Consider the following 27,224-nt stretch of genomic DNA (forward strand, 5'->3'; position numbering starts at 1 on the left):
ATGGGCTGGATGCAGGAGTCCCTGGGCAGAGGTCTGGCGCTGTGTTCTGCAGGGCTCAGACTAGCTGATCAGTGGGCTCTGCAGGAGGGGTAGGGAAGGCAGGCCCAGCAGGTGACTTGGGACGAATTACCCTCTCCCGGCAGGGTGGCTCCCTGGGCAAAGGCACGTCACTGAAAGGTGGTTCCGATGCCGACCTCGTGGTGTTCCTCAGCTGCTTCAAAGGGTACAGCGATCAGGAGACGAACCGGGCAGCGATCATCAAGGAGATCAAGAGGATGCTGGAGAAGTGCCAGCAGCAGAAGCAGTTTGAGGTGTCAATTAAGCAGTCCCGGTGGCCGAACCCCCGTGTGCTGAGCTTCATGATGAGTTCCAAGACACCTGATGAATCCATAGAGTCTGACATGCTGCCAGCCTGCAACGCCCTGTGTACGTCCTGCTGCCCCTACTCCGCCAGGGACATGGGGCTGTGACGGCTGCCTGCTCTCTGGCCATCTCCAAAGGCCAGGGATTCTCCTTGGGGGGAGAGTCTGGGCCAAGAGCTGTGTTTTCCGGGTCCCTGGTGTCACGGTTTCCCTACAGATCCCTAGAGCTTTGCTACCCCGCTCTCTGCAATGGTACAACACCTGGAAATGGGTGTGCAGGGGAATTAAAATTTGGCCGCTTTTGGAGGGGCACTTTCTGTGCCTCCCACGGCCAGAGGAGCTTGCTCTCCACCCCCCACCCCTGCAGCCCCTTGGGAGCTGGCTTCTCCCCACTGCGCCCAGTAGAGCTGTCGCACACCCCCCATCCCCACCCCATGGCCCCAGGGCCGGTGGAGCTCATTCTCTCTGCCCCGTCTGAGTTCTGTACCCCCGTTGATTGAGGGGTCCGTGCCCCTGCTTGCCCCTCTGCACACACCCCTGCCCTGAAATGAATGCAGATACCCTCCCCCAGGCGCTGTGCCAGGTCCCACAGCTCAGGTGTCACGTGAACTCCTGCAGGGGTTGGACGGGCACTCGTGCTGCACCGGGTGGCATGAGAGACAGTGGCAGACCAATGGGAATCCCCCTCTGCTCCCAGCCTGCCTACCAGGCCTCTGCCCCCCAAGCTGGGTCCTTCTGCTAAATAGTCCCAGGTGGGTCCCCCTGCATTACCAGGGTCCAGGTTTGCACTGCAGGTGCCAAGCTGAGGTTAAACAGAGATGGATCCCAGCCTGGCATGCGCCTGTGTGTTTATGTTCCCTGCCAGCCTCGGGTGCCAAGCCTGACTCCCAGGTGTACAAGGAGCTGATCCACAGCTACTCCCAGGGGGGGCGAGTTCTCTACCTGCTTCACTGAGCTGCAGCGGGATTTCGTGGTGGATCGCCGCACCAAAGTGAAAAGCCTGATCCGCCTGGTGAAATACTGGTACAAGCAGGTACGGTAGCCAGGCCAGGCTTCCCAGAGCCCCTGGGGCAGAGGTGGGGGGATCATGCTTTCCCCTCCCAGCACCCTCTACTCGCTTTGACTGGCACAGCAAAGCCTCTTCCCTAAATGCTTTTCCTTCTGAGTCTGAGATGATTGAATGGTTCCCAGATTGAGCTGGCACTGACAGGGCACTGTGGTGAGGAAGCTCACTGTGCCTGAGTCCCGGTTGGTACAGACAGGGCCCAGCTGCGGACAGCTCCCCTTGCCCCAGCCCTGGTGCCCTTTGCTGAGTGGATTTTGGGGCACGAACTGGGCACTGAATCAAGACTCATCTCTGTTCCTGTTGTCCATGCCAGCACATCCGTCCATACAAAGAGTACCTGGAAGCGGGGGAGTCCCTGCCCCCCCCAGTATGCGCTGGAGCTCCTGTCTGTCTACGCCTGGGAGCAGGGCAGCAGGGATCGAGCCTTCGACATGGCCAAGGGCTTCCGGACGGTGCTGGAGTTGATCCGGCAGTACAAGAAGCTCTGTATCTATTGGACCATCAACTACAACTTTGCGGACGAGCTCCTGGAACGATTCTTGCACCGTCAGCTCCAGAAAGACAGGTCAGTTTCCCTCCACATCATGCCCCACACACCCCGCTCCTGCTCTGGGCCCCTGGGGTGGTCCTGTACAGGTCCGCACTGGGAGCGGCTGGTGGGACCATGAAACCAGCAGCATGGTGTGTGGACGTGACTAGCGTGCTCAGGGCTCAGTCCAGGCAGAGCAGGGAGCTCAGGGTGGGAGATGCAGCCTGGTGCTCCCACATCTAGGCTGCTGGCTCCAGCTCGGGGTATGTGCCACAGGCAAAACCTGCTGTCCCAGGCATAGGGAGGAGCCGACACTGTAACTGCTCCTGGGGCACCTGCATCTCCGCTCCCCACTCTGCCAAGGAAGTCTGGGCTGAGCCCCGGGTGCCTGGTGTCAGGCTGCAGGGGGAGGGGCGACTGCAGCACGGCTGAGCCCAGGAGACTGGCCCCCAAATCAGGAGACGTGGGAGTATTTGTTTCCTCATTTTGACACCCCCACAGGCAGCGCCGGCAGCCCCATCCGTGCTCAGTGAGCCACCCACGACGGGCCCAGCTACAGGAGCTCTCGCGACAAGACCCACCCGTGACCAAATGACACAGATTTGTAGCCAGTGCTGCCTGACGGTGCAGAGAGCTCGCAGCTGCTCCCCAGAGCAAAACCTTCCAGGCAATTCATGCTGTAACCCTAGCTCCATAGCAGCCCATCCCCCCAGTCCTGCAGCTGCCCAACCCCCTCCACTCCCAGCAATTCAGCAAGGCTTTTACCTGGGGCTTGTCCGATCCCAGCACGGCCAGTCTCAGGAGGTCAAAACTCCTGAGTCAGGTCCCAAAAAATCATGATTTGTTATTTATTTATTTTAAAAGACGCTACTGTGATTTTCGATCTGTCTTCTGAGTGTCGCCGTCGGCCTGTGTGGGTCTGTAGAGAGGGTAGCCTCACTCCGTTCAGGAAGAGGTCTAGCAGGGAATTAGTCTGGCCGCAGGAGTCTTCCTTTCTGAGGGCAGAAACAACACAGGCCCTAGGTCAGGGCGGGGCAAGGGCAAGCCAGGTGCTCAGGCCCTGAAGCAGGGACTGAGCAATAACCGTACATACAGTGAGCCCAGACCCTGGGTCTGAAGGAGAGAGGGGAGAGGGGAGAGGGGGAGATGGCCACCCACTGCGTCCCAGCCCGGGGTCCTAGCACAGCAGAAGACCCACTGCTAGATCAGTGGGGATCCTGGCCGCAGCACAGTGACAGGGGTTCATGGAATCACAGAATAGCAGGGCTAGAAGGGACCTCAGGAGGTTCTAGTCCAACCCCCGGCTCAAAGCAGGACCAACCCCAGCTAAATCATCCCAGCCAGGGCTTTGTCAAGCCGGGCCTTAAAAACTTCAAGGGAAGGAGATTCCACCACCTCCTTAGGGAACCTGTTCTGGCAGTGTCGCAGCCCGACTAGGATCGGCTGCCCCTGGGCTACTTCTGGCCTCCACCTCTGGAGGTACCGGGGTCAGGGTGGTGTCCTCAGGGGTGGTGCCCTCAGGGGGTTCCTCGGGATCGCTGGGGCAGGGCAGGCCCAGCCAGCTCTTGGGCCCACCGCAGGTCGCTGGGGCTTCCCAAGCGGGAGCTAGGCCAGAGGCATCTGGTCTCCCCAGCAACTGCCCTCCCGGTGAGCTGTGGGGTCGGGCTGTTGTACGTCTGTGCCACACCTGACCCTCTGGGGGGGCAGGCTTAGAGCTCCCTGGCTCCGCCCACTGTGGTGTCCGGAGGGGCTCCTCTCTCTTTGGGCAGCGGGGACCCCCACCGCCTCCCTACAGGGTCCCAGATTTATTGGGTCAGGAGAGTCTGGCCCCTGCTGCAGCTCTCACCCCACATCTGCCCATCTCCTGCCCAGCAATTGATTCTGCCCCCAAACGCCAAATCAATCCTGTCCCTCCACCCCCACATCAGTTCTGTCCTCCCCTGCCTCCCCTCTGCTCCTCCTGGGGCTCTTCACCAGCTTCTCCCAGGCCAGGGGGGGACAGCTGCAGTGGGATCCCCTACCCCCTTCCAGGCTGTGGGGGGCTTTAGAGGCTTTTCACCCCCCTCTACCCCTGCCCAGGTGGGTGCTGCAGGGGTGGGGGAGCAGAGGAACCGTCCTGTCCCCATTGCTCACAGGAGGAGGAGATGGAGCCTCCCTGAGCTGCTGAGCTCCCACCTCCCCTCATGTGAGAATAGTGTCGGGTGCCCCCCAGAAGGCGGGGCAGTGGGGAAGGCAGCCAAGCAGAGCTGCTGGGCGCGGCTGAAATGGCAGGAGAGTAGCTGTGGCAGTGAGGCTGAAATCCCATCCCTGCAGAGTGGGCAGCACGGCTGCTGGGCTGGGGGAGCGGGGGGGGGGGGTGAGGCCCTGGATAGCTCCTGTGGGAGGGGAGGGGGCGGTGCAGAGGGCTCGCACTCGGGACTCTGGGATGGGACGGGTAGGGAGAGCCTGGAGCGAGCGGCAACCAAGCCCCTCCCTGCTGAGGGACGTGTGACCGACAGCCAACAGCACCTAGCAGGACAGAGCCTGTGGCAAGGGGGCAGCGTGTGCCCAGCCGCGCCCCCTGCCTTAGCCTGGCCCGTCAGCACCACCACTCTTCGTGTCTTGCTGCATTTCAGGCCCATCATCCTGGACCTGGCGGATCCAACGGGGATTGTGGGGGAGGGGAGCCGCTGGGACCTGGTGGCACAGGAGGCTGAGTTCTGCTGTGACCAGCAATGCTGCATGGACCTCGACGGCGATCCTGTGCAGCCCTGGGACGTGCCGGTGAGCATGGCATCACCACAGCATCTCTGATTGAGCTCACAGACCAGGCCACCGGGCATCCCCCTGTACAGCACAGGCCCAGCCTGGGGATCCCCCCGCCCCCCCGCAGAGTGGGGAGATCCATTCACCCTGGCCCTGTGCTTCCCCTTCTCTGCCCAGCTGGTGCCCTCCCGAGGCCCTGTCTGTTCAGTGGCACTGGCTTTTCCAGGCAGTCACTCCCTGACCGTGTTCCCTGCAGACAAGCAGTCGCCGGGCTGGGGAAGCACCCGTCAGGGTAACAGCACCATCTCGCCAGGGCAGGTTGGGTGTGAGCCTCTCTGCTCTGCCCCACACCCAGACACAGGGCTCTGGGTACCCTGCGGGGAGGCTGCTGCAGATACAGCCTCTTTCTTCTGAGGTCAGCCAGGCTTCCCCCTCCCTTCCCCGTCCCTGTGGCCCCCCCACCCCCGGCAGCTCCTCCATCCCCAGAGACCTAACACGGGGGAGGGAGGAGCAGTGACCCTTTAGGACTCAGGGCGCTGCCAAATCCTTGGCCCAGATCTGCCAAGTCTGGACATATTGATCTCAGCAGGGTCTGGCCAAGAGGTGCCAGCAGCTTGAGAGGGTTGCTCCCCTTGAAAATCAGCTCTTCCCCCTGGCTGGCTGGGCTGCCATCTGCCCTTCGTTATCCCCAGACAACAGCCGTTATTAACGCAGGACGGTTTCAGAAAGGGTCTCCATGCTGCAGCACTAGGGGCCCCTGCTGGCTCCTGAGACCTGGAGCCAATGGGGGGCAGTCGCTGGCTCTTTACTGATCCCCAATATCTGTGTGCTCCTGTTCCAGCCTGAGCAAACCCTCGAAGGGAGCAGGTGCTTTGAGATCCACACCGGAACGCAAGAATATCTGGACTCAGCACCTCAGCCTGGGCCAACCTGCACCTGCACCAATAACCAAGCCATGGCCAACCAGCAGCCATCCTTCTGCACCATCCTCTGAGACACCTCTCCAGCCCTCCCTACGGGGATGGCTCTGGCTAAAGGGGCAGAAGGAATGTGGACAGGAAGGGGGGGAATTCTGGGGGCTCCCTCCATTCCTACTTTTCATGCTACCTTGAGCCATTGGAGCTGGGCTGGTCTAATCTCCGGGAGGATGTGGCCAGTTCCTGTAGTCCCCCTGTGTCATGGTCCCCCTGCCTGTGAGTGGATGGGAACCCTGGAGCCTCCCTATCCCAACACCATCCTGCGCTCCTGGACAATCAGAGGAGAGCACTCCCCAGCTGTGGGCAGCTCTTGAGCGTGAGCCAGGCCTGGGACCATTCCACCCAGTGCCCCAACTTGCTACCCTGCCCCCATGAGCATTACGTCCTCATCCCGCCCCCTCCAAGGACAGGTCTCCTGTGCTGCTCCAGCCCTGGCCAGGTCTATTCCCTTGTCTGTCTGCATTCACCCTGCTACTCCCTGTGAGCCTTGTGCAACTCTTCCTCTGCTGAGCCCACCTGCCTGCCAGGCCCTTCCTACAATGACAGGCTGGCGCGTCCTCCCCTAGCAATGGACAACAGCGCAGCCTCTCTCTGGGTTGGCAGACAGGTGAATTATGGGATAGGTGAGGGAATCCTGGCATTAAATCCCAGACTCCCACAGTTCCCTACAATGCCAGGGGGTGTCAATACACAACAAAACTCCCCATAAGGCAGGGAGCCAGCTGGGGTGTGGCGGATGGTGGGATACCTCCCCACAATGCACCAGGCTTTAGCAATGTGGAGTGCGGCCACGCGAGCCCTGGGAGGTGCACGCTGTGAGTGCACTCCACCGGAATAGCTTTTCCAATTGCACTATGTCGATGATCTCACCCTGGTGTGACGTGTGTGGACGAGGCCCCGGAGCACTTCGCTCCCTGCGTTGTCACTGACACCGAGGCAGGGAAGGTGGGAAATGCTACTGACTCAGAGCGGCAGCATTCAGACTCGCTCCACGCTGGCATGATGCCAGGGCAGGGTAGGAATGGGGCCCCAGGTGCTAGCACTGGGGCAGGGGAATCAGATAAACAGGCCCAAGAGCCAGGGGTCTTTTTTGCGGGGAAGGAAGAACGGCAGGAAAACGAGATTCACTCGCTGCTTCTCTATTAACTTTGCACCCAGACTGGGCGTCAACTGGGAGCATCTCAAGGCCAATTGCCTTCTTTCAGAGGACAGCCCTGCTCTTCTCCCGCTGTCTCCCTGCACCGTCTTCCCTCCTGCCGTGATCTCCAGGCGTTTCCCTTGGCATTTGGAGGGCACTTCCTCCCCTCCGGTCCCTGGTGGCATCAGAGTCTATGGTGCATTTTTTCTCTGTCCAGGGGTACTTCCCCTCTCTGCAGATTGCCGAGTTATTTACCATGTTCATTGCTTGGGGTGCGTGTGTGTGTTTGAGGGATGACTGGGTGGGGGGACCACGTCCCCAGTGGGGCATATCCCTGTTTGAGTGATGTTGTAGTGTTTGGGTCTACTAATGTACCCTCCTAGTGAGCTGATCAGTGAGAAGTGAGTGAAAGTTCATAACATGTCACAACCTGTTGTCATCGGTGTTGGTGTTCTGGGAGCAAACGGAGAAAGACTGAATTAGTCTAAACCAAACGGCCTCCTGACATAATTCAACTCAAGGCCGGTGTTAAGATCTTGCATGGTAAACAAGAGAAGTGTGAGGCCAGAAATCAATCAGCCAAAATGGATGCATCGGAAATTAGGCCTAAATAATAAGGGGATGGGCTATTTTACCCACCACTGCCTTTTGGGGGGCTGAAAAGAAAAGACTTTCTCTTTCCTATCCCTCGCCTTTTGCCTTCTGTTTAACAAGAGTCTGTCTTAGCTGCCCAAGCCTGCATATTTTGCATCACTGCTGGGAGCCTTTGTCCAAATAGGCAGCTACAAGCAATGCCTTAAATCGTCCAGTGCTGGTACAAGTTTGCCAGGAGCGGCTGAGCGGAGCGTGGGCTTGGCGTGTTTCTCCAGCAGTGAGGTTGCGAGTGAGAGTCAGCACCAGAGACAGAGGCTGTATTTTGTCTCTGTGCTGTTCTGTTCTCTCCCCTTGTGTGTGTTTTGTCTTAAAAGAAGCAGGATGGCACTTTAACAGCAACATCTCCATAGAATCATAGAATATCGGGTTGGAAGGGACCTCAGGAGGTCATCTAGTCCAACCCCCTGCTCAAAAGCAGGACCCATACCCAATTAAATCATCCCAGCCAGGGCTTTGTCAAGCCTGACCTTAAAAACTTCTAAGGAAGGAGATTCCACCACCTCCCTAGGTAACGCATTCCAGTGTTTCACCACCCTCCTAGTGAAAAAGTTTTTCCTAATATCCAACCTAAACCTCCCCCACTGCAACTTGAGACCATTACTCCTTGTCCTGTCCTCTTCCACCACTGAGAATAGTCTAGAACCATCCTCTCTGGAACTACCTCTCAGGTAGTTGAAAGCAGCTATCAAATCCCCCCTCATTCTTCTCTTCTGCAGACTAAACAATCCCAGTTCCCTCAGCCTCTCCTCATAACTCATGTGTTCCAGACCCCTAATCATTCTTGTTGCCCTTCGCTGGACTCTCTCCAATTTATCCACATGCTTCTTGTAGTGTGGGGCCCAAAACTGGACACAGTACTCCAGATGAGGCCTCACCAATGTCGAATAGAGGGGGACGATCACGTCCCTCGATCTGCTCACTATGCCCCTACTTATACATCCCAAAATGCCATTGGCCTTCTTGGCAACAAGGGCACACTGCTGACTCATATCCAGCTTCTCATCCACTGTCACCCCTAGGTCCTTTTCTGCAGAACTGCTGCCTAGCCATTCGGTCCCTAGTCTGTAGCTGTGCATTGGGTTCTTCCGTCCTAAGTGCAGGACTCTGCACTTATCCTTATTGAACCTCATCAGATTTCTTTTGGCCCAATCCTCCAATTTGTCTAGGTCCCTCTGTATCCTATCCCTGCCCTCCAGAGTATCTACCACTCCTCCCAGTTTAGTATCATCCGCAAATTTGCTGAGAGTGCAATCCACACCATCCTCCAGATCATTTATGAAGATATTGAACAAAACCGGCCCCAGGACCGACCTTTGGGGCACTCCGCTTGACACCGGCTGCCAACCAGACATGGAGCCATTGATCACTACCCGTTGAGCCCGACAATCTAGCCAACTTTCTACCCACCTTATAGTGCATTCATCCAGCCCATACTTCCTTAACTTGCTGACAAGGATACTGTGGGAGACCGTGTCAAAAGCTTTGCTAAAGTCAAGATACAATACATCCACTGCTTTCCCTTCATCCACAGAACCAGTAATCTCATCATAGAAGGCAATTAGATTAGTCAGGCATGACCTTCGCTTGGTGAATCCATGCTGACTGTTCCTGATCACTTTCCTCTCATGTAAGTGCTTCAGGATTGATTCTTTGAGGACCTGCTCCATGATTTTTCCGGGGACTGAGGTGAGGCTGACTGGACTGTAGTTCCCAGGATCCTCCTTCTTCCCTTTTTTAAAGATTGGCACTACATTAGCCTTTTTCCAGTCATCCGGGACTTCCTCCGTTCGCCACGAGTTTTCAAAGATAATGGCCAATGGCTCTGCAATTACAGCCGCCAATTCCTTTAGCACTCTCGGATGCAACTCGTCCGGCCCCATGGACTTGTGCACGTCCAGCTTTTCTAAATAGTCCCTAACCACCTCTTTCTCCACAGAGGGCTGGCCATCTATTCCCCATGTTGTGATGCCCAGCGCAGCAGTCTGGGAGCTGACCTTGTTAGTGAAGACAGAGGCAAAAAAAGCATTGAGTACATTAGCTTTTTCCCCATCCTCTGTCACTAGGTTGCCTCCCTCACTCAGTAAGGGGCCCACACTTTCCTTGGCTTTCTTCTTGTTGCCAACATACCTGAAGAAACCCTTCTTGTTACTCTTGACATCTCTCGCTAGCTGCAGCTCCAGGTGCGATTTGGCCCTCCTGATTTCATTCCTACATGCCCGAGCAATATTTTTATACTCTTCCCTGGTCATATGTCCAACCTTCCACTTCTTGTAAGCTTCTTTTTTATGTTTAAGATCCGCTAGGATTTCACCGTTAAGCCAAGCTGGTCGCCTGCCATATTTACTATTCTTTCGACACATCGGGATGGTTTGTCCCTGTAACCTCAACAGGGATTCCTTGAAATACAGCCAGCTCTCCTGGACTCCTTTCCCCTTCATGTTAGTCCCCCAGGGGATCCTACCCATCCGTTCCCTGAGGGAGTCGAAGTCTGCTTTCCTGAAGTCCAGGGTCCGTATCCTGCTGCTTACCTTTCTTCCCTGTGTCAGGATCCTGAACTCAACCAACTCATGGTCACTGCCTCCCAGATTCCCATCCACTTTTGCTTCCCCTACTAATTCTTCCCGGTTTGTGAGCAGCAGGGCAAGAAAAGCTCCCCCCCTAGTTGGCTCCTCTAGCACTTGCACCAGGAAATTGTCCCCTACGTTTTCCAAAAACTTCCTGGATTGTCTATGCACCGCTGTATTGCTCTCCCAGCAGATATCAGGAAAATTAAAGTCACTCATGAGAACCAGGGCGTGCGATCTAGTAGCTTCTGCGAGCTGCTGGAAGAAAGCCTCATCCACCTCATCCCCCTGGTCCGGTGGTCTATAGCAGACTCCCACCACTACATCACTCTTGTTGCTCACACTTCTAAACTTAATCCAGAGACACTCAAGTTTTTCTGCAGTTTCGTACCGGAGCTCTGAGCAGTCATACTGCTCCCCTACATACAGTGCAACTCCCCCACCTTTTCTGCCCTGCCTGTTTTTCCTGAACAGTTTATAACCATCCATGACAGTACTCCAGTCATGTGAGTTATCCCATCAAGTCTCTGTTATTCCAATCACGTCATAATTCCTTGACATCACCAGGACCTCCAGTTCTCCCTGCTTGTTTCCAAGGCTTTGTGCATTCGTATATAAGCACTTGAGATAACCTGCTGATCGCCCCTCATTCTCAGTATGAGGCAGGAGCCCTCCCCTCACAGACGTTCCTGCCTGTGCTTCCTCCCGGTATCCCGCTTTCCCACTTACCTCAGGGCTTTGGTCTCCTTTCCCCGGTGAACCTAGTTTAAAGCCCTCCTCACTAGGTTAGCCAGCCTGCTTGCGAAGATGCTCTTCCCTCTCTTCGTAAGGTGGAGCCGTCTCTGCCCAGCACTCCTCCTTCTTGGAACACCATCCCATGGTCAAAGAATCCAAAGCCTTCTCTCCGACACCACCTGCGTAGCCATTCGTTGACTTCCACGATTCGACGGTCCCTGCCCAGGCCTTTTCCTTCCATGGGGAGGATGGGCGAGAACACCACTTGCACCTCAAACTCCTTTATCCTTCTTCCCAGAGCCACGTAGTCCACAGTGATCCGCTCAAGGTCATTCTTGGCAGTATCATTGGTGCCCACGTGGAGCACCAATGATACTGCCAAGAATCATTGGTCCAGTCGGTGGTGCTGTGGGGCTAAAGCAGGCTAGTCCCTACATGTCCTGGCACCATGCTGTGCCCTGGAAGAGGCCAGCAGGTCTGGCTCCTAGGGAGGGGGCCCAGAGGGCTCTGCGCACTGACCCCACCCCAAGCACCGGCTCCGCACTCCCATTGGCCAGGAACCGTGGCCAATGGGAGCTGGGGAGGGTGCCTGCAGGCAAGAGCAGTGCACAGAGCCTCCTGGCCCCCAAATCTAGGAGCTGGACCTGCTGGCCGCTTCCAGGGCCCAGTGCGTTGCCAGGACAGGCAGGGAGCCTGTGTTAGCCCCACTGCGCCGCTGACCAGTAACCGCCCAAGGTAAGCCCATGCCCCAATCCCCTGCCCCAGCCCTGAGCCCCCCTCAAACCAAGAGCTTCCTCCTGCCTCAACCCACCACCCCATCCTACACTCTGAATCCCTCAGCCCCACCCTGCAACCTGGAGCCCCCTTCTGCATCCCAAACCCCTCATCCCCGGCCCCACCCCAGAGCCCACACCCCCATCCCAGAGCCCATCCCCCTCCTGCACCCCGCCACCCCCTGCCCCAGCCCAGTGAAAGTGAGTGAGGGTATGGGAGAGTGAGCCACAGAGGGAGAGAGAATGTAGTGAGCTGTGGGAGGGGTCTTGGGGAAGGGGCAGAGGCAAGGCCTCAGGCATAGGGCGGGGCTAGGGTGTTCTGTTTTGTGCAATTAGAAAGTTGGCAACCCTAAGCCTGGGGCAGCCAGGGCTTGACTCCACCAGGGACCCACTGCACCCAGAAGAGAGAGAAGGGCTTCTCTCCAAGAGATGCCAGCCCCTCTCCTTGAGCTCCCACTCCACCAGCCAGCTGAGGCCTGTGGGGAGGCGCCGGGGCAAGGCCGTCCTTGCTACTCTGTTCGTAGCATTTGGTGCTTAGAGCAGCATGATGGGTTGGTTATGGGCCGGGTCCCGTTTCCTTCTTTTAATTCACCTCCATCTTTCTGGGAATAAACGTCGTTTCTCTTCATTATCTGCTGGTCCTGGGTTCCCCTAACAATAAAGCGTGACGTGCCAGAGGTTGTAGGAGCTGTCTAGTCAGTGGCTGATCCAGCCACTAGGCGGAGACACTGAGTGTACAGGCCCACTAGTCCTGTGGAGGGTCACCATGCCCTGTGGAAGGAGGAATAAGAGGCTGTACCACCCTTGGGGGATCAGGGGTGCTCTAGGAGGAGGTGACATGAAAATACCCCTGATAGCTGGGGCAGGAAGTGCTGCCCACAGGGAGGGGTGCCCGACGCTTCCAGTCTCAGGCCCTGGTCTCAGTTGTGTATCACAGTGCCAGGCTTTAGCTGCTTGGGTTGCAGTTTCCCATGTTGAGTGTCTCAGGCCGAATATTTGGGAGAACATTTCAGGCAAAAGTGGTTCAGCTGTTTCTGAGAATGAGATTAGCGAACAATATGTTGTTTTGCCCACGTTAACCCTCGTAACCCCTTCTTTGAGAAGCTCTAGCACCCTGAGGCTTTGGAGCAGGAGCTGAAAATTTAGCAGGTGGGTCACCCTGGGGTCTGGGAGATGCCTTTTGCCATCCCATGAAAATTGCCCCAACTTTTGCCAAGTTAGAAGCATCTGTAAAATATCTCCCTTTCACACACATGGTGCAGACTTGTTAGAACTTCGCAGCTAAGCTCTCTGAAGCTTCCATCTGCTCTAGGCCCTCACAGCTGCTACCTGTGACCAGACTTCACCTGCATGAGCAGCACAGAGCAACCGAGCATGCTCCGTCCCAGGGCTGAGCAGCACTCTCCTTGCAATTGCTGGTCCTGGCTACTGGGCACTGCTGTGGAGCTAGAATTGAGAGGAGAGGGTGTGACAGGTTGTCACCCCTGGGGTGCAGTCTGGGAGCTGTGAGAAACCACTGCGCTCCTCTAACCACTCAGTTGGGCTGAGCCTGGTCACACTGCTTCCTTGGCTGGAGACACAACCAGCCTCACCCAGGCCCCGTTATCACCCAGCAAGACAGTAGGTGGTGCCACTCACCCAAACTGCGTTACCTGAGTGCAACCAGCAGACACCAGCCAATTTCCCAGCTCCCCAGGCACGTACCCCACCTCTGGAGAATAAACCCAAAATGGTACCATCTTACACTGCACAGGGACTTATACAATGTAAGCTCATAGAGTTCACCCTCCCCTCAAGATGGGAAGGAGATGCACAATACGCTTGTGTCAAACCAAACTGAGATTTTCTCCAGGCTCTTCAGTCAAAGGCACACTGGTTTTAGATAAAGCAAAAAAAACCCCACCAAGTTTATTAACTACAAAAGATAGATTTGAAGTGACTATAAGTGATAGCAAACAGATCAAAGCAGATTACCTAGTAAATAAACAAAAACCCAAACTAATCTTAACATACTAGAAGGATAGGATTTGAATTAACAATCTCTCACCCTGACTGATGATACACGCAGGCTCGCAGATTCTCAAGGCACAAGCCGCTCTTGCTTTGCAGCTTGGGCTCCCCACCCCGTGTAAGCAGTGTCAGGATGAGCTCCACCCTGACATCTGGTGGTAAGGTGTGGCAAGTTGTGGAAAGGAACTTCAGGGGCTGATCTCATTTGCATAGGCACACCCACCCCACCTAGCATGAGGCCATAAATGCCCAAATGGTCACTTTGGCTGAAGTGGGATCCCCAGTGTCTCTGTTATTGGGGCAGGAAGAATAAATTGTTATTATCCTGATTATGGGAATCAAGGACAGTGGAACTGCACTTGGCCTTTTGTTATGATGGAGGGACTCACCATCAACTAAGTAGCACTCGCTAGGTAAGGAACATGGGTTCCAAAACTCTGTGACTTGAGAGAGGTTGGGGCTAGGTATTAATACTTGGAGGTATGGGTGCCCTCCCTTCCCCCGTGGGCCTTACATGCTAATTGCACTTCCTCCTGTCTCCACTGTGGAATATCAGAGCTATTTTTGATCCTATTAGGAGTCTAGTTACAGGCTGTCTGAACTGAATTCACTTTGGGCTAATGGTGCACCAGCACTGAGGCTCCCCTACTACAAGCTGAAATCACAAAAGAGCTAAACTTACTAAGAGCTGAAATCACTGAGTGTTGTATTAAGTAGGGGGGGGAGCCTGAAGATATATGGTGGAGCAGTTTGTGGGATGGCAAGCAGAGTGGCTGGTGGAGCAGAGCAGTTTGCGGGATGCCTAGAGCAGCCCATGGCGTGGCTGGCAGAGCGGAGCCTCATGGAGAGGTGGGGCCCCTTAACACCTTGCCCCCAATCTCCACCCAGGTTGGGGGGTAAAACTCTGCAGATAAACTTTTGAACTATGGGACTGCCCTGACCAGGGACAGAGACTTTTGGGTTGTTGGACTTTTGGGGCTTTGGGTGATTTGGGGTTGCTGGACTCACGAACTAAAGGGAAAGGACAGGACCCAATTTGCTTGGGGTGGGTTTTTGCTCATGGGTTGTGTTATGAATCCTGTTGGTGGTGTTTCCCCAACATAATGCCACATTGTTTCTCTCTGTTGTTGAAAGGCTTTTTGTTACACTCAGACTATGTGCTTGTAAGAGGGGAAGTATTGCCTCTTGGAGGCGCCCAGCGGGGGTGGTATATATTTGTCCCAGGTCGCTGGGTGGGGGCTCAAGCCGGTTTTGCGTTGTGTTATTGGAATGGATCCCCTAGATACTGAACCTGGCCCTTGTTGCTGCCAACTCTGACAGGCAGAAGGGTTACACCTGTTGCAAGTCCTTTTCTTTTGGAGCTTTTCTTAGGTGTTCAGTTGTCAGGGAGTGAAGAACAAGTCTCTAAGGTGCCACAAGTCCTCCTTTTCTTTTTGCGAATACAGACTAACACGGCTGTTACTCTGAAACCGAACAACAGATGATGTCACTCCCTTATTTAGCATTAGCATATGGCAGTAACCCCTTGTTCCAAGCCAGTTCCCAGCCCAGCTTGTGAGAGTGGTCAGTTTGGACGAGCTATTACCAGCAGGAGAGTGAATCTGTGTGTGTATGGGGGTGGGTTTTTGGAGGGGGGTGAGGGAGTGAGAGAACCTGGATTTGTGCAGGAAATGGCCTAACTTCATTATCATGCACATTGTGTAAAGAGTTGTCACTTTGGATGGGCTATCACCAGCAGGAGAGTGAATTTGTGTGGGGGGGTGGAGGGTGAGAAAACCTGGATTTGTGCTGGAAATGGCCTAACCTGACGATTACTTTAGATAAGCTATTACCAGCAGGACAGTGGGGTGGGAGGAGGTATTGTTTCATATTCTCTGTGTATATATAAAGTCTGCTGCAGTTTCCACGGTATGTATCTGATGAAGTGAGCTGTAGCTCACGAAAGCTCATGCTCAAATAAATTGGTTAGTCTCTAAGGTGCCACAAGGACTCCTTTTCTTTTTGCGAATACAGACTAACACGGCTGTTACTCTGAAACCTGGAAAAATACAGGCAGCCAAAATGGAGTCCAGAGACATGTGGTCTGGTCACATGCCCTTGCAGAGTCAGAGTAGCATTCTCAGGAAGGCTTGGGGGTGGGGGGAAAGATAAGCTTTTCCTAAAGCCTATTGTTTTCCCTAATGGCCCATTACCTGGGGATTACAGTGGAGGAGAAGATGGATATGAGTCAACAGTGTGCCCTTGTTGCCAAGAAGGCTAACGGCCTATTGGGCTGCATTAGTAGGAGCGCTGCCAGCAAACCAAGGGAAGTGATTATTCCCCTCTATTCGGCACTGTGTCCAGAAAGGTGTTAATTATGCTAGCTGAGCTGAGAACCCAAGAGCTGGGAAATGCCAGCCCCTGCCGCATGTTCCCATTTATTTGTACATTAACCTATTGATCCTGGCTCTGATTCCCCAGACGCTCCAGCTGCTCTGCACCGCTCTGGAGGGGGAGATACTGGGGGGTGATCGACGTGGAAAGGGGTGGAACTGGGAGGGCACTGACAGGAGGGTCGGGGGCAGAGAGGGGGTGGTGCAGGGGTGGGGGTGCAGGGTGGGAATTGAGTACCAGTGCAGCACCACTGCAAGGCAGGGCTCAGCGCTGCCCTAAGCTACTGGGGCTCAGTGGGTCACGAAGGGAGGCAGCACCTCCCCACAAGGCTCCCGTAGCACTGGGCTTGATCCCACCCTGGGGCCCTGTCTGCGAGGGGCCCCTGGAGAGCAGCGAGAGCCACATATGCACTTGGCCGCTGGGATGAGAGGGAGGCCTGGCTGGTGCAGCTGGCCAGATCTGGTCCAAGTCAGTGTGAGACAGGAGCTAAGCGGTACAGAGCCTGTGGGCGCGGGGGCAGCGTGGTGTCTGGCCAGGCTGCAGGGTCCCTGCCTCTGCCCGGTAGAGGCTGCACCGGGACTCGGTGTCTCTCTCAATTTCAAGCCCCTCATCCTGGACCTGGCGGATCTGATGGGGATTGTGGGGGAGGGGAGCAGCTGGGACCTAGTTGCATGGGCGTGCTGCTGTGGCCAGCGATGCTGCCGGAAGCCCACTGGATCTGCACTCCAGCCCTGGCCTGCACTAGTGAGAGCGGGACTCCCTGTCCATGTGGGAGGGGCTCCGGCAGAACCGGGACCAGCCCCCAGCTCCATGCACAAGGGCACCAAGATGGGCCAGGCCTAGGAGAGCCCCCTCCCCTCACAGCAAGTCTTCTCTCTCTCACCCCCAGACGCAAATTGCAGTCGGTGCAGGCAGGATAACCTCAGGGGAGTCATCCCTGCAACCCCTGTGCAGCCCCCGCCTGTCCTCTGGGCAGGGCTTGGCCCTTCGCTCTCCCTGTGCTATCCTGGCATGGGGGAGTCCCTGCTCCACCTTCTCCCAGCACAGTTTCCCGAGCCCTCTGCCCTGCATGTCCTGTATCCCCCCACCCCCAAGCTGGGCTCCCTGGAGTGACCCATCCTGGCAGGGTGGGATTGAGGGCTGGCCCCAGCGCCCTTGCAGTGCCATCAGGACACTGCAGATACCTCCCAAGGTTAAGGGTGCTTCTCTTTACAGACAGTCCCACTTGTCGGGTGAAACAAACACAGTGCCTGTGACACAGGCCCATGCTTGTGGTGGCCCGAGGGCCTGGCTGATCCTAGAGCCCCGGGGCTAAGATGGAGCAATTGCCTCCACTGGGTAGGCGCGATCCCCAACTGCTGTGTTTCCCTTTTTCAGCCACAGTAGACAGTAGATTGCGGGGTTCAAGGACACCCAGCAGCCTGGGGAGATCGACCAAGAATACCCCATTAATGTGAAGCAGATGATCATAAGATCATAAGAGCGGCCAGACTGAGTCAGATCAAAGGTCCATCCAGCACAGTATCCTGTCTTCTGACAGTGGCCAGTGCCAAGTGCCCAGAACAGGGAATCATCAAGTGATCTGTCACCCATTCCCAGCTTCTGGCAAACAGTGGCTAGGAACACCATCCCTGCCCATCCTGGCTAAAGCCATGGATGGACCTATCCTCCATGAATTTATCTAGTTCTTTTTTAAACCCTTTTGTAGTCTTGGCCTTCACAACATCCTCTGGCAAGGAGTTCCACAGGTTGACTGTGCACTGTGTGAAAAAAACTTTCTTTTGTTTGTTTTAAACCTGCTGTCTATTAGTTTCATTCAGTGACCCCTAGTTCTTATGTTATGAGAAGGAGTAAATAACACTTCCTTATTTACTTTCTCCACACCAGTCATGATTTTATAGACCTATAGCATATCCCCCCTTAGTCGTCTCTTTTCCAAGCTGAACAGTTCCAGTCTTATTAATCTCTCCTCATAAAGCAGCCATTCCATACCCCTAATGATTTTTGTTGCCCTTTTCTGAACCTTTTCCAATTCCAGTATATCATGTTTGAGATGGGGCAACCAGATCTGCGCGCAGTATTCAAGATGTGGGCGTACCATGGATTTATATAGAGGCAATATGATATTTTCTGTCTTATTATCTATCCCTTTCTTAATGATTCCCAACATTCTGTTCCCTTTTTAGACTGCCGCTGCACAGGATGTGGGCGAGCAGCGATGCACATACTTGATAGGGTGACCATATTTCCCAAAGGCTGGGGCTGGCGTTGCTGCTTGCCCGAGCCTTGCCTGCCCCCCCTGCGTGGGGCTGGCATTGCTGCTTGCCCCCCTCCCTCTCTGCACGTTTTCCCGTGTGACAAAGTGGGACTGTTCTTAATGTTTTCTCTGAATATTGTGGGGGTGCCTCAGTTTCCCCTATGCAGTTCTTAAGTATCTAGGTGGTGAGATAAGGGTGTATGATCATTGCAGAGCCCTAGAGGGCAGGTGTGTGCAGGGGTCTGGACACTGTTTCCTGGCAACTGATGGCCTGGGCCCTTTCCCCTGCAAGGTGAGAGCTAAAGGCAGAGGTGAAAGTAAGCCGGTACACCCGGGTATGGCATACCGGTAAGAGCCAGTGCGGCGTACCGGGACTGGCTTTCCCAGAGGGCAATTTAAAGCCCTGGGGTAGGGGTGGTGGGGCTGCGGCGGGGATTTAAAGAGCCCCAGAGCTCCAGCTGCTGCTACCCCGCCCCCCCCGGGGTCCTTTAAATCCCCACCTGAGCCCTGCTGCTGAAGCCCTGGGGTAGCGGCGGCAGGTCTCCGGAGTGGATTTAAAGGGCCAGGGCGGTAGCAGGGGCTGGAGCCCCGGGGCCCTTTAAATCCCCGATGGAGCCCGGCCACCGCTACCCCAGGGCTCAGGCAGCAGGGCCCAGGCAGGGATTTAAAGGGCTCGGGGTTCCAGCAGCCGCTACCACAGCGGAGCCCCAGGCCCTTTAAAGCTCTGCCAGAGCCCAGAGCCCCAGGGTAGCGGTGGCAGCTGGGAGCCCCCAGGGCTCCTCAGTGATTTAAAGGGTCCAGGGCTCCGCTGCGGCAGCTGGAGCCCTGGGCCCTTTAAATTGCCCCCGAGCCCCGGGGCTCCCAGCCACCTCTGCAGCTGGCAGCTCGGGGGTGATTTAAAGGGCCCCAGGCTCCCAGCTGCCACTACTGCAGCTGGAGCCCTGGCCCTTTAAATCAAGATTTAAAGGCCTGGGGATTTAAGGCCACGCCTCTTCCGGTTACAGCCACATTCTCTGCTCAGGACTCCGGGGTAGCAGTAAGTCCTCTAACTGACTTTCACCCCTGGCTAAAGGGTTGGAGAACAAAGGAATCAGGTGCCCTCCTGTCCCGGGAAAGGGACAAAGCCCAGAGGAGGAGGGGCTGGAGGGTCAGTCAGTTTGGGGGCTGGCTGGGGATGTGGAGTGAAGTGCAGATGGGGTTGTCTGGCTCGCTGCCCCCCAAAATGGACCCCGCTGAGGGGTCCTGTTCTCTGTACCTAAAAGCTCTGGTTTAGACCATGTTCCTGTTGTTTAATAAACCCCCTGTTTTACTGGCTGGCTGAGAGTCACGTCTGACTGCGAAGTTGGGGGGCAGGACCCTCTGGCTTCCCCAGGACCCTGCCTGGGCAGACTCGCTGTGGGAAGCGCACAGAGGGGCAGAGGATGCTGAATGCTCTGAGGTCAGACCCAGGGAGGTGGAAGCCGTGTGAGCTGTGTGTCATGCAGACAGTCTGCTCACAGAAAGGAGACTTCCCCAGAGTCCTGCCTGGCTTTGTAGGGAACAGTTCCAGAGCATCACCTGGGGACTCTGTGACACTCCGTACCCCACTTTTTGACAAAGGTGGGCATTTTTGTCCCATTTGCTCTTGTCGACTGATCAAGTTGGCAAGAGCAAATGGGACAAAGGTCTACTTCTGCCAAAAAAGTCAGGAGGGCCAGGACAGGGCTTAAAAAAGGGACTGTCCTGGCCAAAACAGGACCTATGATCACTCTCCTCCTTATGCACCAGCAACAGGCTGATTTGCTAAATTCCGGTTCCAGGGCCAGTCAGTGACTCCTGCGCAAGCCCTGGGAGGGGAATGCAGGAGGAGGAGAGGACAGAGTTTGGCCTGCGGACCCTGGATTACTGGTGATGATGCAGGAGGTGGAAAAACAGGGAAGGACTGTCAGAATCCAGCTGGCCTGGAACCATCTGCAACTTGCGAAGTGAAAACATGTGATCTGAAATCACTGAGACACGGTAACAGTGGATCTGCACGTTCACCCTGCCAGGGCTATGCATGCCGAGCAGCAGACAGGACAGCTGAGCCCAGCACAAGAGCAGTTCTGGGAAGGCAGCCAGAGATTCCAGTTTACAGCTAGGAAGCGGGGCATAGGGCAGTGGGCTCCAAAGCATTCCTGGGCATGCAGCAGCCTGGGAGAAAAGAAACTGATCAGAGAGCTGAGGAAGTGAAAGGAGGCGAGGCCTCTGCAGCAACCAACCCTCTGCACCTGCTGTTCCCCTCCCTGCCCAGGGCCTTTTGCAGTCCAGAAGGAGCAAGAGACGGTCCCTCTCTGCCAGGGGCACACACAGGCTAGTCCCGTCCTCGGTAGCCCCTGTTGTTCGCCTCCTCATGGGGCTCAACCAGAGCATGGGGCTCTACCAGATGCCAGCTGAGGAACTCGATACATTCATCACCAACAACCTGCAGCCCAACCAAGTTTTCAAGATGCAGATCAGCACAGCCATTAACACAATCTTCCTATTTCTGACCCAAAACTGCTTCAGAAACTCTGGCTCTGCCATGCGGGTGCTGAAGGTGGTTAAGGTGAGTGATGGAGATGGGGTGCACAGACCCTGCCTCTCCAGGTATTGGGGGGACTGGGAAGGGGAGGGGGAACAGTCCAGGAGGTGAATGTTCTCAATGGTGATCAGCATACAGCTAGGGTGATGCTGTTGTAAATCAGGGCGCAGGGTCAGGGACCCCTCTGCCTGTGTCTGAGGAAGGGGTGAGCGAGCGGGGAGGTGGGGCTAGTTCCCAGGTGCAGGACCCCAGTGTGGGGAAATGGGGGACAGACAGTCACTGTCAGTATTTGTGCAGGGCTGTGTCTGGGGAGAGCCAGAGGGCAGGCAAAATATCTGCCGAATGGCCCTTCCCTTAGCGAGACCCCCCAACCGATGGCCCCCTGGGACATGGGGCTCGGGGTCTGGCATTTGGGGCTGCAGTGCATTGGGCAGGGGATGATGCCAGAGTCAAGGGTGGAGAATGACCCTGGCGAAAACTGGAAAACCCGAATTTGCACTAAAATCACTGTTTGTTCACTCTGGCTATGGGGTAAGGCAGTGGCCTCCCAGCCTGGGGGAGGGTAGCAGAGTCACTTTTAGGGTGATTGTTAGTCTCACCTGGGCTCTTGCCCCCACTCCAGCCCCTCCCCCCCAGCTGTTTCTTTTGATCCCACATACCCCAGCTGGGCCCCTTGCCATCAGTCTGGCCAGCCCCCAACCAGGGTGGGAGGCCCCAGGGCCCAGCAATACATCACATCCAGAGAATCTCTCTGTCAAATTCTTTTTGAAAACCTGCAGAGCTGCGTGCACTGAAGAAGTTGGAAACACGCAGCTCAGGCCATGTGAGCAATGCAGCATGCGACCCGCTAGTGTAAGGGCAGTTAACAACACTAGTGACCCGTTATAAAGCTGGGGGCAGGGTGGGTGTGTTTAGATCACCCCTGAGCCCCCTCCCAGCTGGGCACACTGCTGCGCCTGCCACCCCTCTGCGGTGCTTGCACATGGTCTCCTCCATGCTTTTAACAAGTGAGGTCGGATTAACCTTCGGCCGAACCCCAGTGAGGGTTGGCCCCTTCCAGAGACATGTAGGGGTCCAAACAAAAATAACTCATTTTTGCCAGCCCTCTTCAGGCTAAAATGGTTCTTCCCCCACTGGGGACCCCTCCCCGGAAGCCCTGGCCTGGGCCCTTAAATAACGACTGGTACCAACACTGGGCCTCCAGCCCCACCAATACTAGATCACCCAGGCCTCGTCCTTTACCAGATTTTCCCTCCCAGACCACTTTACCTCCCATTGGGGAGCAGTTACTCATGTGAGTCGCCATCTGAAGTCAAATGAAGAATTGACTAAGGGCCTGAATCTATGGGAGGAATGTGGCTGAGGTCCATGGTGTAAAACCCCTGTGACTGAGACCAGAATCAGCCCTAACTCTTGAGGAAGCCCCTTTTCCCTGCTCCGCCGATGCTCAGTCCCAAGGCTAGGACTCAGTTTGCCATAGCCACCGGCCAAAACCACATCAGCTAGGCCCTGATCCCATTCGTGAGTGAGCGGTGGGATGTCCCACAGGGGGTGTCTCCAGGGTGGCCCTGGGAGCAGCTCCTCCAGGTGGGTGGGCCACAGCTGAGCTCTCTGTGGAAGGACTCAGTGGGACCTTTCTCTCTCTGTCTCTTGCTTTCTCCTCCAGGCCGGCTCCTCAGGGAAGGGCACGGCCCTGAAAGACGTCTCCGATGTGGACCTCGTTGTGTTTGTCAGCAAGATTACAGATTTCCGGGCCCTGAAAGCAGAACGGAAAAAAATCATTGCTGAAATCCAGACAAGGCTGGAGGAATGCAGAGGGTCCCTGGGAAAAGACCTAGTGCTGAGCATTAAGAAAACAAAGTGGGAGAACCCCCGTGTGCTCACTTTTACCCTAACATCTAATACCATGGGGGAGCATATTGATTTTGATGTGCTGCCAGCTTTTGACGCCCTAGGTAAGATGCACTGTTTTGGACTCCCAGGGCAGGGGCCGTGTTTCTCAATGACTGTCTAGTCTCTCTCGATTCCCACGGCACATTGCCAGAGCTCTTGCTACTTTCGAGAGAGCTCCATGTTCTCTGGGGTGTGCTGGGTTGTAAGCACGTGATACCAGGAGATTTTAAGGGGAATCTCATGGCCAAACTTCCCCACTATGATTTGCAAACGTATCTCACGTGTCTAGCTTTGCAGGTGTAAATTCACATGGATGTTTAAGTGCATGGATATGCCTCAACCACTGGTCAGTGTGGTTACGGCTTCCCCTCTGTATCCACTCCACAGAGCAGGGGAGTCGCTTGCTGTACGTTTTAGCTTTAGCTCACACTGTACCGTGCTTGTAGGTCTGCAGGACCCCAGTTCAATCCCAGGTCAAGAAGGCGGCCATCACACATGCATACCCTATGCACACCTGATCTCCTTCTTGTGCACTAGCCCTCATCAAAAGAAAGCACCATCCAGGGAGTGTGTTTCCTGTACCTCCCCTAAACTGCTTCTCTTCCTTTCGCTTGTCCTGCCCACCTGTGATTCAGAATAGAGGCACCAGCTAATAGCAAGGGGGGGGGATTTTTAGTCACTGTTTAAATTTTACCATTCAGGAGCAAGCAAGCAGCATTTGGCCTTAGGGAAGAGCCTTATCTGAATGACTCCCAGGACTTTCAGAGAGAGTGGAGCCACATGCAGCAGGCTACTCAAAGCTTCAAGCACTCGCTCAGCTCAGTGGGAACTAGGGGTCAAGTGTGAGGGGCAATGCATGGCCGGGGGAGGACCAGGATTACAATCTAGACCCAGCTAAGGGCTAGCACTCCCAGCCCAACTCTCCTCGGTCCTGCTGCCACATCCGGCTGCTTTCTGGTGACAGTGCCCTCCAGTCCACCTGCCCATCTCGCCCCCCACCCCACGAGAGCCGCTCATCACCTCAGAACTGCTCTGATCTGCCAACAGGCCTGAGGGGCCTCCAGAAACAATCATCACAAGCTGCATGAATTCTCTGGGCTCGCCGCAGCTGTGCCAGCCAAGGGTGACATGCTGGGCCATGCCCCAGCCAGGCTGAGCAGGCAGGCCAAGGACGCACCTGGCAGGGGCCTGCAGTGAGGATCTGCCTCTGCCAGGATGGAGTCTGGCCCCTTCACTTTCCCTTTCCTTTCAAAAATCTTGAAAAAACAATCTGAGGTGGGAGTGAGCAGAATGAAGTGTATCCTTCTGCGACGCAAAGTAGTTCCTATGGGAAGGGGAAGAGAAACTCGCAGGGAAAGGTCAGGAGCCAATGAGCACTGGGTCTGTGATTGCAACGCCAGGCCCCACTCGGAGTAGTGGGCACAGGGAGCGGGGTGGGCAGTGGCCATGCCACCCACAGCACTTGGGTACACACAGTGTTTAGCTACCCATGGCCTACACGCCTGTGTTCGTTCTCTGCTAGGCCAGCTGTACAGAGGCTATAAACCCGACCCCGAGGTGTACATCAGGCTGACAGAGAGCGATCCCGAAGGGAGCGAGTTCTCCCCCTGCTTCACCGAGCTGCAGAGGAATTTCGTCATGGCTCTCCCCACCAAACTGAAGAGTCTGATCCGCCTGGTGAAACACTGGTACAAACAGGTACAGCAGCCGCACTGGCTCCCCACAGCCCCCCTGCAGCTCTCGGGGGACAGAGTTATGCTGGGAATATGCAGCTGGAGGCCCGGCAGACACCAAGGTACCCCGGAGAGGGCCCTGTTGTCGGGAGCTCCCCCTGCTCCAGCTCTGTCTCCTCCCCCCTGTCTCCCAGACCTTCCCACCTTTTCTGAGTGGATTTCGGGGTATGAATTAGGCGTGAATGAGGGTTTGTTGCCTGTCGGTCTAACCTCTGTTCCTTTTGTCCACCCCAGTATGTCCTTCCCCACAAAAAGAAGCTGGGGTGGAAAGAGTCCCTGCCCCCCCAGTACGCGCTGGAGCTCCTGTCTGTCTATGCCTGGGAAAGAGGGGGCAGGGGTCCAGCCTTCAACATGGCCGAGGGCTTCCGGACGGTGCTGGAGCTGATCCGGCAGCATGCCCAACTCTGTGTCTATTGGACCATCAACTACGGCTTTGAGAATGAAACCCTGGGATGGTATCTGAAGTATCAGCTCTATAAATCCAGGTGCCTGCAAACACCACCGCACCCTTGTGTGTGCATCCCGACTCCCTGTCCCCGTGGCAATGGGGACCTGCCTGTGATCCCCCCATGCACAGCTGGGGGCAGGGAGCTACCTTTGTGTGTGAAACTCACCGCTGATGACCCAGACACAGCACCCTGGGGGCAAGAAGAAGGCGAGAAGCCCCAGCGTGAAGTGGGGCAGGGCTTTAATGCTCTGAATGGCCAAGTTACCCTAGGCAGTGGCAATAATTATTAACACACAATGTGTGGGAGACGCTGGGGAAGTGGAACTGGTGAAGGAGGGAATAGGACGGACTCAGTCTTCATTCTGCCAAGGTGGGTGGGGTCCGAGAGACACTCGGGGTCTGAGAGAACGGAGAGAGCCAGGCCTTAGAGCTCAGGGCTAGGTAAGGGCTGACAGCGAGCAGAGAGCAGCTAAAGCAAATGAAGAAGGTCTGTGACGTCTGGCCAGGTGGCAGCAGCCATTAACTAGCCGCACCGTGTCCTAGGAAGACCAGACGGGAGCTTAGCAGGACAGAGCCGGAGGGGTCAGGCAGCAGGGTTATGCCCAGCTGGACTGCAGCACCCCGTCTCTGCCCGGCTGGAGTCTGCACCGTGACTCTTTGTGTCTCCCTGAATTTCAGGCCCATCATCCTGGACCCGGCAGATCCAACGGGGATCGTGGGGCACGGGAGCCGCTGGGACCTGGTTGCACAGGAGGCTGAGCGCTGCTGTGCCCAGCAATGCTGCTGGAAGCGCAATGGATCCCCGGTTCAGCCCTGGAATGTGCCGGTGAGGGCAGGATTTCCTGCAGTGGCTCATATTGTGTCTAACGGTAAAACAGCCCAGCCCATTGGGCATCCCCTCCCGTGCACTGGAGGGGGTAGGGTAGCCCAGCGCCCTGCTTCATCTCCCTACCGCAGCACGGCTGGCCCCGGCCAGGAGGAATGCCCCCTCCCTTCAAGAGAGACAGCAATTGCATTTGATGCCTCTGTGGCCCTCAGTGGTCTCTCCTCACTGCGCCAGCAGTCGCTGACCTGCCCGTCTGTCCGACTCTGGGGCTGTCGGTGTGTCTGGTGCTCTGTTATGGGGACTTCGCTCTGCCCTACTGAGTCACACAAAGCAGTGTGCACAGAAACTGCACTGGGCTCCTTCCCTTGACTCCTCCCAGACAAGCCCCGTTGGCTGGGGGAGGCCAGGGGCCCCTCACTTCAGACTCTCCTGGGTCTTCCCAGCAATTCAGCTGCACCATGCACTATGGTTCCCTTGTGCCCCCATCTCCCTCCTTTCCCAGCTCACACAGTAGTGAGTGCTTGATATGACCTAGACTGGTAGGGCTGGGGGCTTGGGCTTGGGTGGAGCAGTCTTGTGGTGTGGTCAGGAGGGGACACCTGAAATGTCAAGATTAATTATTCCTTGAGAAAACAATCGTGCAAATCCTTAATTGCGCCCGTATTACAAGGGTCCATGGTGGCAGCCACAGGGACCTGGCTGCTCCCAGAGCCCCCACCTAAGGGCAATTTGTCTGGAAAGCAGTAACCCGCCAACTCTGTGTTTCCCTATTTCAGTTGCAGCAGACATGGAGAGCAGCTGAAGGAGATGATTTTGATCTGCAGTCTCGGACTATGGACAAAGAATACCCCATCACTGAGAACCAGATGTTTGCAAATGGTAGCCATGCTGCAGAGGAGGAATCCTACTGCACGCTCCTCTGACAGCTGCCTCTCAGCCCCCGACCCTGTCAGGAGCCCTCCCTGGGGCAGGGCAGGCATTACTGGAGAGGTCTCTCCCTGCTCTGCAACTTCCTCCTTTCAGAAAATGGCCCCCAGGGGCCAGCTGAGGACTAGCCCTGATGGGACGTGACCAATTGGCTCGTGCTCTGTGTTCCCCCAGCTCCCTTCCCCCTCCCTGCTTTCTCTCCTTTCTTGTATTTTTATTGTTCTCTTAATCAGAAATAAAGGTCACTTGATGGGAAAGCAGGGACATGCTCTTTTTATGTGGAAAAGGTGGGTGGTGATGGTGTATGATCTGGCAAGAGCTCAGCTTGTCTTCCTGATGCCAGGCACCTCTGGGAACGAAGCTGAGCATCTTTTTACCTGTAATTCAGCACATTTACCTGGAACCCCCAAGAGTATTGAACATGGGAAGCCACAATGCCCTTCTTACTGGTCATTTGCCCAGTGCTTAATTTGTGCCGGGGCTTGTCAGGGCTGACCCCCAGCACCTCTGGGCTGAGCAGTTCAGGCAGTTCAGAGCCTTGGGCCCCGCTGGGCCTGGCCGTTCAGGGTCCCGGCCCCTCTGGACTTGCCGCATCAGTTATGGAAGTAAACTAATTGCTTGATCCCCAACACCTCTTTCCTTACAAATGAAGCCCTGCACTGGCCAGAGCAG

General features: G+C 55.8%; 1 protein-coding gene across 1 annotated transcript; it reads left to right on the forward strand.

The window, feature by feature from the left end:
* LOC144275797 (2'-5'-oligoadenylate synthase 3-like) lies at window positions 1-26,800 on the forward strand. Its single transcript, XM_077835338.1, is given in 13 exon segments — window positions 1-31; window positions 85-424; window positions 1,179-1,395; window positions 1,742-1,786; window positions 1,788-1,993; window positions 4,573-4,720; window positions 7,035-7,089; window positions 20,388-20,749; window positions 22,392-22,680; window positions 24,141-24,316; window positions 24,586-24,836; window positions 25,478-25,625; window positions 26,402-26,800. Coding segments are annotated over 13 exon segments (2,415 nt in total). The 3' UTR covers window positions 26,549-26,800.
* The last annotated feature ends 424 nt before the right edge of the window (window positions 26,801-27,224 follow it).

This window comes from Eretmochelys imbricata, chromosome 15, assembly GCF_965152235.1.
Source record: "Eretmochelys imbricata isolate rEreImb1 chromosome 15, rEreImb1.hap1, whole genome shotgun sequence".
In the NCBI taxonomy this organism is placed as follows: Eukaryota; Metazoa; Chordata; order Testudines; family Cheloniidae; genus Eretmochelys; species Eretmochelys imbricata.